The sequence below is a fragment of the Poecilia latipinna genome, unplaced genomic scaffold (genome assembly GCF_001443285.1).
Source record: "Poecilia latipinna isolate Pla-1442-1.1 unplaced genomic scaffold, P_latipinna-1.0 Scaffold2801, whole genome shotgun sequence".
NCBI lineage: Eukaryota > Metazoa > Chordata > Actinopteri > Cyprinodontiformes > Poeciliidae > Poecilia > Poecilia latipinna.
In genome coordinates, this window is record NW_015115417.1 from 45,187 (window position 1) to 56,246 (window position 11,060).

Consider the following 11,060-nt stretch of genomic DNA (forward strand, 5'->3'; position numbering starts at 1 on the left):
CAGAAGACGGACAGCAGGGGGCAGTGCAGGAGGCAACAGCGTGAAACGTTTCTGTCCAAAATCACACATTTTAGTTTCATCAGAGAATCCTCTAGCGGTGGTTTTCTGGAATGAACTCATCTCCTTTTGGATTAAAACGTTTCACTTCCATTCACCGATTCTGTGAATTTATGCAACACTGATGGAAATCTAACGGCTGGACAGAGCGAGCTCCCATGCAGCTTCCTTACTCTTTATCTCCTCTACTGGGAGCGCAAGCATGCGAGGAGAGAAAGAACACAACGTTTCAGTGAAGATCCGGATTCAGCTTCAGATCGTTTTATCAGCACAGCTGCATGGAGAACAGATGAAACTGATCAGAAAAACTGAAACAAGTCCAGAGTCCTCTGTTAAACTCCAGAAGAGGAAGAGCGGCTTTCTTTCAAATCTAGAAACGAACGAGTGAAACCGGGGAAATCCGTCTGCAGGCGCCTCACCTCTGGCGGCCTCCTGCCGGGGCCACGGGGACCGTCAGGGTGCTGAGCTTCGGGTCCAGGGCCGGGCTGCTGCTCTCATCACCTCCTGCTCCTCCTCCTCCCTCCTGGTCGACATCCTCCACGCTCACCGCGGGCCGGAGGCTGAGGCTCGGCTCTGTTGGACCACAGAGACGTTCAGGTCAAACTGAAACATTGTTAGAAATTAACAGATTTATTTCTGTTTGCTGATATAAAGTTTCACTTTTTAGTCTGAATGAATGAATGAATGAATGAATGAATGAACTTTGTAATGAGTGATGTCACTCAGGTGCTCCTCCATCATGTCTTCCTGATGAACACATGAAGGATTTGTGCAGCTGCAGCTCAGAGACCCGGTTCTGCCGGGTCATTCAGGCTGATCCGACCAACATGGTTCTGGTTCCATACAGAGAGTCGGCACCTGACCCAGACCCGGTTCCAGTCGAGTTTTTAACAAACCCAAACATTTCAGACTGAAAATGTATTCATACGCTCATCTGATCCAGGCGGCATCAGAAGGAAGCAGATTTTAAGTTTCCAGCCTGAACGTTAATCCTGACCTGAAGCTGCTTTAGGTTTTCTTCAAGGCCAAACGTCTGCTGCGTCTCTGCAGAACAACTGAAAAAATAAAATCTGGAACTCTTTTCTGCTTCGTTTTTCTACAAAGCAGAAAAACGAAGCTCCAGAACCCTGTTGCCCGGGTTTGGAGCGCAAACCCGGGCCACAGTTTGCGCTCCAAACTGTGGCCCGGGGGCCAATCGTGGCCCTTGAAATGATTTTGTTTGGCCCCTGAAAGGAAGTAAAGGATGGTAAAAACTTGGTCAACAAAATAGAGAACAAATGACATAAAAATAGTTTTTTTTTAATAAGGCAGCAGCCCTGTTCATGTTTTGGATCTTTAATGATATTCTGATTAGTCTGAATGATTTTTTGACCTGCCAACAGTTTAAATTTGCCGGTATCCTGCTGTAGTTCCTGACATTTTGAAAGGTTTTCAGTTGGTTTGCTGTTTTACTCCTCAGTTTGTTTCAGCAGAAACTGAGCCAACCTCCAACCCTAACCTGCTGCGGTTACACCTGGACCCCTGAGGCGGCTTCACCTGCAGGTCCGCCTGAGTCATCCTCGATGAAGAAGGCGGGGTTAGCGAGGCCGGAGAGCGGGCGCGGCGGGCTGGCGATGGGCGGTAGGCGGGGGTAGGAGGGCACGTTGGGCAGGGTGGGGGGGGAGGGGCAGGGGGAGGGCAGCTGAGGATGAGGACGGGGGCCCGGGGGATGCTGCAGGAAGTGGGTGAGTTCTAAGTCCGGCTGCTTCCTGTTCTGGTTCTGGTTCTTAGGCATCTTGTGGCATGAGGCTGTTGAGGCGGTTCCGGATGTTCAGGAAGCTCTGCTGGGTTCTGCTGGGCAGCTGGGCCAGCTTCTCTGGGACGGAGGACAGGCTGTGGGCCAGGCCGGAGAGGCTGGGGCCCCCCGCAGACTCCGGGCCCCCAGCGGCCCCGCCGGGCAGCAGCTGGGTGAGGCTCTGGGCGACGCTCCACGGGACCCGGGTCAGCCGGATGTGGGAGAACTCGTGGAGCAGCTCCGGGGGCAGAGAGGGCAGGTAGCTGGTGAGGTCAGAGAACCTGGTGGGGGGGTGGGGCAGCTGGGGGGGGGAGATGCCGTTCTCCTTGAAGAACGCGTTGATGTTGCCAAAGCACTCAGAGGTCGGCGGGAAACGCATCAGACAGTTCTTAAACGCATCACAGCTGACCGGCGCTGCAGAGAGACGGGAAGAGCCAATCAGAGCACAGGCAGACAGGAAGAGCCAATCAGAGCACAGGCAGACAGGAAGAGCCAATCAGAGCAGAGCATTGGGTTCTGGTTCTACTCTTGATCTTCTATGTACCAAAATGCCGTTTACCTCCACAGCCGTCTCCAGAAGCATCTTCATCCTGCAGGAAGCAAGACGATCCGGCAGGAAGTGGAAATAATAAATAAAACATCAGAGTGGTTCTACATTACCGTAGACGTTGTCTGGAATCAAACCAGAAACGATCCCAGTTAACCAGAAACGATCCCAGTTAACCAGAAACGATTCCAGTTAACCAGGAACGATTCCAGTTAGATGAGCTAAACCATGGAGAGAAAAACACGTTACCTTTTCTGTGTTAGAAGTCGGAGCATCGTTTGCTTTCTGCGGCTGCTCCGTCACAGCTGCTGCACACACTTCCTGCTTTTCTGGTTCTGGTTCTGGTTCTGGTTCCGGCTCTGGTTCCTCCTGCTGCTCTTCAGCTGTGTCTCTACCTGCTTCCTGGACTGTCGGTTCTTCGGCTTTCTGCTCGTCCTGGAGCCCGGACCCGTCCTTTCTGCAGAACAGAACCGGAGACTGAGGTTTCAGTGAACGGCTGGACACACTGGAACACAGGAGGTTCAAAGTGCGGCGCCCGGGGCCTCTGGTGGTCCTTGGACTGATTTTTTTTGGGCCCCAACTGCAGTTCTAAAATGATGCAGACCTCTGGTTGATGCAAACTTTTTATTTTTAATCAGGTTAAAATTATTACACAGGATTTTGTTGTAATTGAAAATATTCAAAACAATATAAAGTATTCATGTTTTTATAACCAAGCTTTTGTAATAAGTAGAACCTGGTTTATCCAGAGGTTTTTACTGAAAAGTCAACTTTACTTTTATTTAATTTATGAAATTTGGACAAAGTCTTTTGAACAAAACGAATCCAAATCCTGTTTTTACCGCTGACAACAAAATTTGTTTAATTGAATCCAAAACAATCTGAAAACTAGAAGCTTTTCTCTTAAAACAGCAAACGGCCAACTCCTTTAAAGCTGCAGCATGTAACTTTAAGAAATATTTTTCTACATATTTGTTGAAACTGTCTCCATGTTGAGACAGATAATCTCTGCCTTCTCTCAGCGCTACCTAGAAACAACCAATCAGAGCCAGGAGGCGGGTCTACGCGCTGTCAATCACCCTGTCTTCCCCTCCTTCCCGCAGCTCTCTGCTATGCTGCAGCTAGCATAGCTTGTCATGAATGCTAAGGCTAGTTAGCATTGCCATCAGTCACAGCAGATAAATGGCTTTCCTGTAACAGTAAGCTTTTTTCTGCCATTAACACTTTGAGCAGCAAGTACATGAGAATGATTGACAGCACTAAGCCCCGGCTCCTGCATCTGAATGGTTCATTTCTCCAGGCAGCAGCTCAGGGAGGAGATCGATCCGTTCAGATGATCCGTCTCGTAGCAATCGGTTTGAACTAATATGTAAAAAATATTTCTTATAAAAGTTACAAACTGCAGCTTTATGGATTTTTAATGTTCCAACGTCTGAACTGAGAATCCAGAACAGTTTCTCAGTCCAACGGACCAAAGTCACCGGCACCACTTCAAATAATATTCACATTATTACTGACTTATTGACTCTAACTTGTCAGTTTTATTGAATTCATAACTTTATGAATGTTACCTGGTCTTTGCTGTGAACTCAAGTATTTACAGATCCAGGAAGTTCACTTCAAAATAATTCCTTGAATGTATCCAACAAACCATTTATAAAAGAATGGAGGAATAAATTGGACAGACTTTTTGTAAAACAGATAAAGAAACTATTTCACATCTTTTTCTGCTGTTTTGGTACTGAAAGGAAATATTTATTCAAACAATATTGTGGCATTAACATTAAGCTAAAATATAATAATCTTATTTTTAATTATTTGAAACTTTTTGATTCTATTTTGAGTGTTCATGAGTTCATCCCCCCTCCTCCCCCAGGCCATGGTGGGATGTTTAATGGCCGCCCATCATTAGGAAACTCAAAACATTTTAATTCAAGGCTGGAAAGGACCAAAGCCATAAAGACTTTAGTTTAATTTTATAAAATATCTGACATGTTGACCTCGATGTTTTTCTTTCTTATTTCAGTTCTTGTTCTCATTAGTCAGTTTGATCTCTTATATTTTATTCTCTATTGTATTTTGTCGATAATGAAAACCAAAGATGGCATCAGTCGGAACCGTTTGGGTTTGTTCCGGCTGGAAGAACCGCTCATTTCATCTCTGATTGGTTTCAGTTTTAGAGCCTGAAGGGAATCACCGGTTCTCAGTACTCACTTCCTCCGACGAGCTGTTAGTATTCCCGCCTCCAATGTCCCCCAGCATCAGAACACCAGCTGGACCGAGGAGCGGGTCAGAACCTGCTCGGTTCGCTGCTGTTGATCAGACAGCAGCTGCAGGAGCGGCCGTTACCGGGGCAACCGTAGGGAGGGCGGGCGAGGGGGGACGGTTGCTAGGGGAAGCTATGGTTGCTATGGCAAGGTTTTGTGACGCTGCTGAAGCAAAGCTCGCGGGATTTCAAAATCAGCTGCGAGACCTCCTGAGAAATCTGCTTCAGAGCGGCGGTGACGTAATAATAATGTATTATTATTTATTTATTTATTTATTTATTTATTTGTCCTAGTATTTGGGTAAACCTTAAGATAAAAAACTATCAAAAGGAAATGGGTTTTATTTTGAAATCATCTGTAAATGAGAAAACCTTGACCAATCACTAACAGCAAAATATGGGCATTTAAAGTTGACATTTGATTTTTATATAGACTGTAGAAAAAGTGTAACTATCTGACTTTAAGTTTGACTAGATTTTTCTAATTTTCTACAGACGTTTTACCAGAATAATGAGACAGAGGACGAATTAACTTGATCAAATATAAGTTCAGGAGAAGATAAACTCTGATCTAAAAGATCCTGTCCTGGCCATCGCTTTTCTGTGCAATTCCACTCAAATAAAAATCTCAGTCTGGGCTTTCTTCCATTCACTTGGATTATCTCCGATAGCAGACCAATCAGTGAACAGAAAGAGTTTTAGTTTTAGCAGCGGAGGAACAAAACCGTTCAGTTTGTTTTGGCCGCGCCTCGAAATATTGCATTAACATCAACAGCTGCCTCGTTTGGCTCAGCTCTTCTCTCTTTGCAGTTGAGGGCGGTTTACAGTTCAGGTAAGCTTCATAGTGTCGAGCTGGTGCATTACATAAGTCACTGGCAAACATTAGTGACTGGGTAGAATTTAAAACCTCAGCACGGTCCTCGCCTCCCTGAGCCTCTGGATGCAGGAAACGCAGAACAAGGAGCTGCAGAGAGCAGAGACGATGGAGAAGTTTAATAAACAAGCTGATACTCACTCTGCATCAGCTCCTGGCTCTAGCTTGCTGTCTTCTTCTGGTGCTGCTGGCAATCTGGCAGCAGAAAACAGTCAGTCAGGTTAAAACAGTCAGTCAGGCTCCTCATAATGCTGGTCCCAGATGAAATTCTGCAAACGTTCTCACTCTGCCTCCGGTTCCTCCAGTAGCTCCTGGCTCTCCAGGGAGAGTTTGATGGAGGTTCCCTCGCTGGCCATCTGCCTCACTGCCATCTCTGCCGTCTGCCGGGCCACCTCTTCAGCCAGGCGGGCCATCTCCATGCGCTCCTGCAGCAGGCTGCAGCAGATGCACTGGATTACAGGGATGCTGTGTGCTGCAGAGGAATCCCCCTGAACCAGTGCCGGCTCACCGTTCCTCCATGGAGGCCAGCGCCACGCCTTCAGCCTCCTTCTTGATGCTTTCGATGAATGGTGTCCAGCGGCCCGTCTGGGTCTCTGCGTCTTCCTGAGATGTTTTTGTCCCGCTGTCTGAAGCTGGGGCCTGCGGGGCCTGCGGGGCCTGCGGGGCCTGCGGGGCCTGCGGGGCCTGCGGGGCCTGCGGGGCGGCGCAGTTGTCCAGAGCCTCCACAGAGCCGGACCTCCCTCTCTCCTGCTGGGCCGGGTCACCCGCTGGACCCTGGGATCCTGCAGCTTTGGGGCAGTTCTGGCCCTCGTTGTCCGACTCCATGTCCTCCAGAACCATGTCGGGATTCAGTTTGGAGGAAGCTGCAGCAGGAGGAGTCAGAGGTCAACGTTAGGCTTTGTGTCTGGTTAGAAGCATGTACATGTTACAATGTTGATGCTTTAGTCTGCCAGGCTGCAGCAACACAATCAAAACGTTATTGATTTTTAATTCACTAAGTTCATTAATGAAATATTACTTTTTGAAAACATTTCTGCCTTGTCCTGTCAACTGGTTGAACATGTCAAATGTGTGTCTCTGCGTGTGTGCAGGTTAGCTTCATAGCGTCGAGCCGGTGCATTACTGTGTGTGTGTGTGTGTGTGTGTGTGTGTGTGGTTGTTTATCCTGTCTGTCTCTGTGTTGTCCTGGCGACCTGTCCAGGTGACCCCGCCTCTCGCCCTTTGACCTCTGGAGGCGACCCACAGCGATCAGTGTGTTGGATGAACCTGGTTTCTCAACTTTCACACTGAACTTCGACATCAGTCACCATTTTCTTGTTGTCTGTTTTATTCTAATTTGTTCATGTTTTCCAGTTTTGCTGTTGGTAATTTGTTAGTTTTCATTATTCTTTCATTTTCACTCAGGAGTTTAGCTGAATGTCACCAGCTTAGTGACTTTGTTTTTCTGTTTGCGTTTGGACCAAAGCAGTGGAGACGCAAATAGAAGCACAAAAACATGCAAAAAGTTAATTTTCTGTAAGACGTTATAACTGAAGGCTGAATTATTTTGTTGATAAATTCTCGCGTACTGGAGAAAAGTTGCCTAACTTTGGATGCATAGTTCTGCTGTTCAAGAACGTCGATGGTGAATTCATCTTTGGCTGTTAGTTCCTGAAAGTCTTTTTACTCATTTTGTTAGTAAAAGTCATTTATAACCAGCCAGTGACTTTATGAACCTGATTTTCTCGTTCTGGTCCAACGTTAAGGTGCTGATGAGCCTGCTGCATCATCTTTCAAACCAGGACCGGTTTGATCCACAGTCCACAGGTCAAAGGTCATATCACTGAAATAATGCACCAATGCCAGTCTTCCTCTGCAATCATGTGAATTTAATGCGACTGTACATAAATGTGTGGAGAAACTTGTAAGTAATGTCCTGGTATTTTAAAAAGGTCTTCATGAACCTTGTCATAAAAATCCAATATGGCTGCTGCTCATTTCAAAGCAGGACTGTAATTCTGACCATTTGAATCTCGATGAGTTTTTCCCACAGGTCAACCAGTTGCTGCAGTGAACATACTAAATACAGTTGAGCCTGATCCACAGTCAGATCCTCTGAGCCTGTGCAAGTTTATCACACTTCATAAAGCATTAAACTCTTACATCTCTGAACGCAAATGACTCTCCAGGATTACGCCTTAAAATTCAAACTTTAATGCATTTATCTATAATAAATCAAGTACAAATACAGAGAAATGCATTCCGCTTCATCACACATCGTAGCTGCCGTTCAACAATTCAAGAAATGTCAAAATTGACACATTTACTAATTAATATGTGTGTTCAAGAAATCTACAATAATTTCAGATAAACAGTAAATTACTACATTTTTCTGTTGAACAGAAAATATGCAAATTTAAAATACAAACAACTGCGAGCAAAAATAAATCTGGTGCTAAACGTATTCCAGTTCAAGCTTCAACTGGAGGACAGAAAGGAGACTCTAACAGCTGCCTCAATAGTCTGGGCTCCCAGTGAGATCCCAGTAAGCTCCCAGTGAGATCCCAGTAAGCCCCCAGTGAGGCCCCAGTAAGGCCCCAGTAAGCTCCCAGTGAGATCCCAGTAAGCCCCCAGTGAGGCCCCAGTAAGGCCCCAGTAAGCTCCCAGTGAGATCCCAGTAAGCCCAGCGCCCTGCCAGCATGTGAGCTGGTTCTATGTGCTGGTCGGAGCGTCCCAGCCGTCTCCTCCTGCTGTTCAAGGGGCTCGCAGCGCCTTCCCCCCTGAAACAGAAGGAGAAGATGGACTGAGTTAGGCTCCGACCAAAACACCGCCTTTAAAACTCAAGAAGAACAGGAAGTGGAGCTTTACAAACCCCGGATGGAAAACCGAGTCAGTCGGCCCACTAACGCTGAGGAAACGCCTGGCGTCGGTCCATCTACATACCGCCTGTTTCCTAAACTACTGACAGCCTGTTTCCTAAACTACATACCGCCTGTTTCCTAAAATACTGACCACCTGTTTCCTAAACTACATACCGCCTGTTTCCTAAACTATTGACCGCCTGTTTCCTAAACTACATACCCCCTGTTTCCTAAACTACATACCACCTGTTTCCTAAACTACATACCACCTGTTTCCTAAACTACTGACCGCCTGTTTCCTAAACTACATACCACCTGTTTCCTAAACTACTGCCTGTTTCCTAAACTACTGACCACCTGTTTCCTAAACTACTGACCACCTGTTTCCTAAACTACTGACCACCTGTTTCCTAAACTACTGACCGCCTGTTTCCTAAACTACTGACCACCTGTTTCCTAAACTACAGACTGACTGACTGATTTCTGAACTACAGCAGAGCCGGTGGACTGGGACTCACCTTTTTGCAGCACTTCAGCTGCTCCCTGTCCCAGCGTTAGGAAACAAACACAGAGTGAGTCTCTGAACGATCTGAGTGAGGAAGGAAATGATAATGATGATGATGAAGAACCTCAGCTTCATCTTTGGGTGGCAGGACAAGCTGCGGCATCTTCAGACCCAGGCCGGACACGAACCAGTCGACCACTCTGGAAACAGACAGAATTAGCTCATGAAATGTTTCGATCGCTTGACTCTCTCCTGATTCCTCCTCCGTTTGATGGTTCGGGAGTCATTCAGTTCTCACCTCATGTTTCCGTTCTGACTTTACAAAGAGACACCATGTTTACTCTAAGCTGTTCAGAAATATGTTCATAAGTGAGACTTCCAACTGCTTCCATTCACAGATGCTCTGTTTTCTGCAGCCGCTCTCTAAAATGAGGCTACTGGCCAGATTATTAGCATAGTCAGATTATGCTCTACTAATAATCTGACTCATATAGCATTGCTCATATTAAGATAATAAATCTTCTACTGGAAAATACATTCAGAGGAAATAAAGAGAATTATATAAAAACACGAAACACGTTAAAACAACAAAAGGAGAAATTCAACCATCACTTAACTAGAAATAAGATTGAAAAGTTTAAGGCATAATATAATGACTTTCTCTGTATGGAGTAATAAGCAAAATAAAATCTGCTACATTAACAATGGTGGGGGGAGGAGGCACAATCAGGTCAATCAGAATATTTCCCAGAAGTCTTTGGGATCTGAGGCAGGTTTTCTCTTCAGCGTTTGGTTTATTTGCTGCTTCAGAGCGAACAGATCAGACTCTGAGCTGCAGGAGGAGCTGGGAAGCCATGTTGTTCCTGCACAGCTTCCCGGCACGTTACAAGGTCAGTGAGGCCTTGTGTGGTTTTTGGGGCGGGGTCACCAGGAGTTCACAGGAAGCTGAGTCATTGCGGCGGTAAATAAACCCACCCAGCTCTGCTGTCGGTGTCCAGTGAAATCCCACTGAGAGACTCCGGCGGAGGCGACAGCACTGCAGGCAGAAACAGAGAGCGTCGCATTAAATGTCGGAAATCATCGTCACCGCAGCTCTGGAGCTGTTCTACCCATAGACATCATATACTAGACGCCTCATGGAGCGCTGAGTCCTGCGTTACGTCGCCGCCATCTTGTATGTGGCAGCAGAGCGATCGGAGCTCCTTAAGCCCTGTGCTGTGTGTTTCAACCGTTTTACGAAACAAACTGGATTCATTAGGATTACCTTCCCCAGGTAAGGATGAAAGATCAGAAACTTTGCAGCCAGAAATTCGCTTTTAAACAACCGAAAAATATTTCCTATGTAGCTAAATTGGCCCGAAATAACCGCTGATTGTTAGCTTAGCAGCTAAAGTTTTCACACTGTTTTCTAATGAGAGCTGATGAAAAACCGCTGTTAGAGGAGAAGTTCATTAGAAACCAGAGGATTTAGTGAGGAAAGATTAGTCAGGATCAGAGCTGGAGCTGCTGTTCTTCAGTCTGTTTCCAGCTCAGCTTCACCATGTTGGTATTTAGCTATAAAGATGCTACGAGTCAGAGCCCAACATGCTGAAAATGTCTTTTTCTGAATGTGAAGGAAATATATATGCATTTTCTATTACACTTTTGGATAATTTCTCTTTTATCCTTGGCTTCAGCCTGTGACCAGTGTTCCCAGTGTAATAAATAAATGTTTTATTCTTTCACTTTGTGTATTTTTAAAAATCTCAATCTTAAGTATTAGTGTATTAATACAGCTTATGTAATGAAATAGAAATAATTTACTCTGTTAGAATTATTTTCATTCTTTGCTGTCAATAGCAGAGTTGATGTATACAGTAATAAATATTTTTTTCTCTGGAAAAAAGTAAGAAAATATGTAGTTTAATGTTTGACAATGACTGATTTATAAATCTAAAGTAATTTCTCTATAATGCATTAAAAAAATAAATACAAGAAAATTATTTGTTTCTTGTCTTGCAACGTTAAAATGTACATTAAATTATCGAATTATGTAAATATGTTCTTACTTTTTTCCAGAGAAAAAAATATTTATTACTGTATACATCAACTCTGCTATTGACAGCAAAGAATGAAAATAATTCTAACAGAGTAAATTATTTCTATTTCATTACATAAGCTGTATTAATACACTAATACTTAAGATTGAGATTTTTAA

General features: G+C 45.0%; 1 protein-coding gene and 1 long non-coding RNA gene across 9 annotated transcripts in view; both read right to left on the minus strand.

Annotated features, from left to right (window-relative positions):
• LOC106939206 (cyclic nucleotide-gated cation channel beta-3) overlaps positions 1-11,060 on the minus strand; it is a 35,277-nt gene that overhangs the window by 10,678 nt on the left and 13,539 nt on the right. For 3 of the 8 annotated variants that reach the window (XM_015021526.1, XM_015021525.1, XM_015021533.1), the window contains exons 11-20: positions 9,839-9,899; positions 8,988-9,063; positions 8,877-8,901; positions 6,027-6,381; positions 5,804-5,953; positions 5,660-5,713; positions 2,628-2,835; positions 2,391-2,421; positions 477-630; positions 231-245 (exon numbers count right to left, since the gene is read on the minus strand). In XM_015021526.1, coding sequence (XP_014877012.1) covers positions 231-245; positions 477-630; positions 2,391-2,421; positions 2,628-2,835; positions 5,660-5,713; positions 5,804-5,953; positions 6,027-6,381; positions 8,877-8,901; positions 8,988-9,063; positions 9,839-9,899 — 1,129 coding nt within the window. The remainder of the gene's footprint in view (positions 1-230; positions 246-476; positions 631-2,390; positions 2,422-2,627; positions 2,836-5,659; positions 5,714-5,803; positions 5,954-6,026; positions 6,382-8,876; positions 8,902-8,987; positions 9,064-9,838; positions 9,900-11,060) is intronic. The other 5 variants (XM_015021528.1, XM_015021527.1, XM_015021530.1 and 2 more) reach the window with 3 other exon arrangements.
• The window catches only part of LOC106939210 (uncharacterized), an 8,606-nt gene continuing 7,761 nt past the window's right edge, over positions 10,216-11,060 (minus strand). The window contains exons 2-3 of the long non-coding RNA XR_001422787.1: positions 10,637-10,638; positions 10,216-10,281 (exon numbers count right to left, since the gene is read on the minus strand). This is a non-coding gene — a long non-coding RNA (uncharacterized LOC106939210). The remainder of the gene's footprint in view (positions 10,282-10,636; positions 10,639-11,060) is intronic.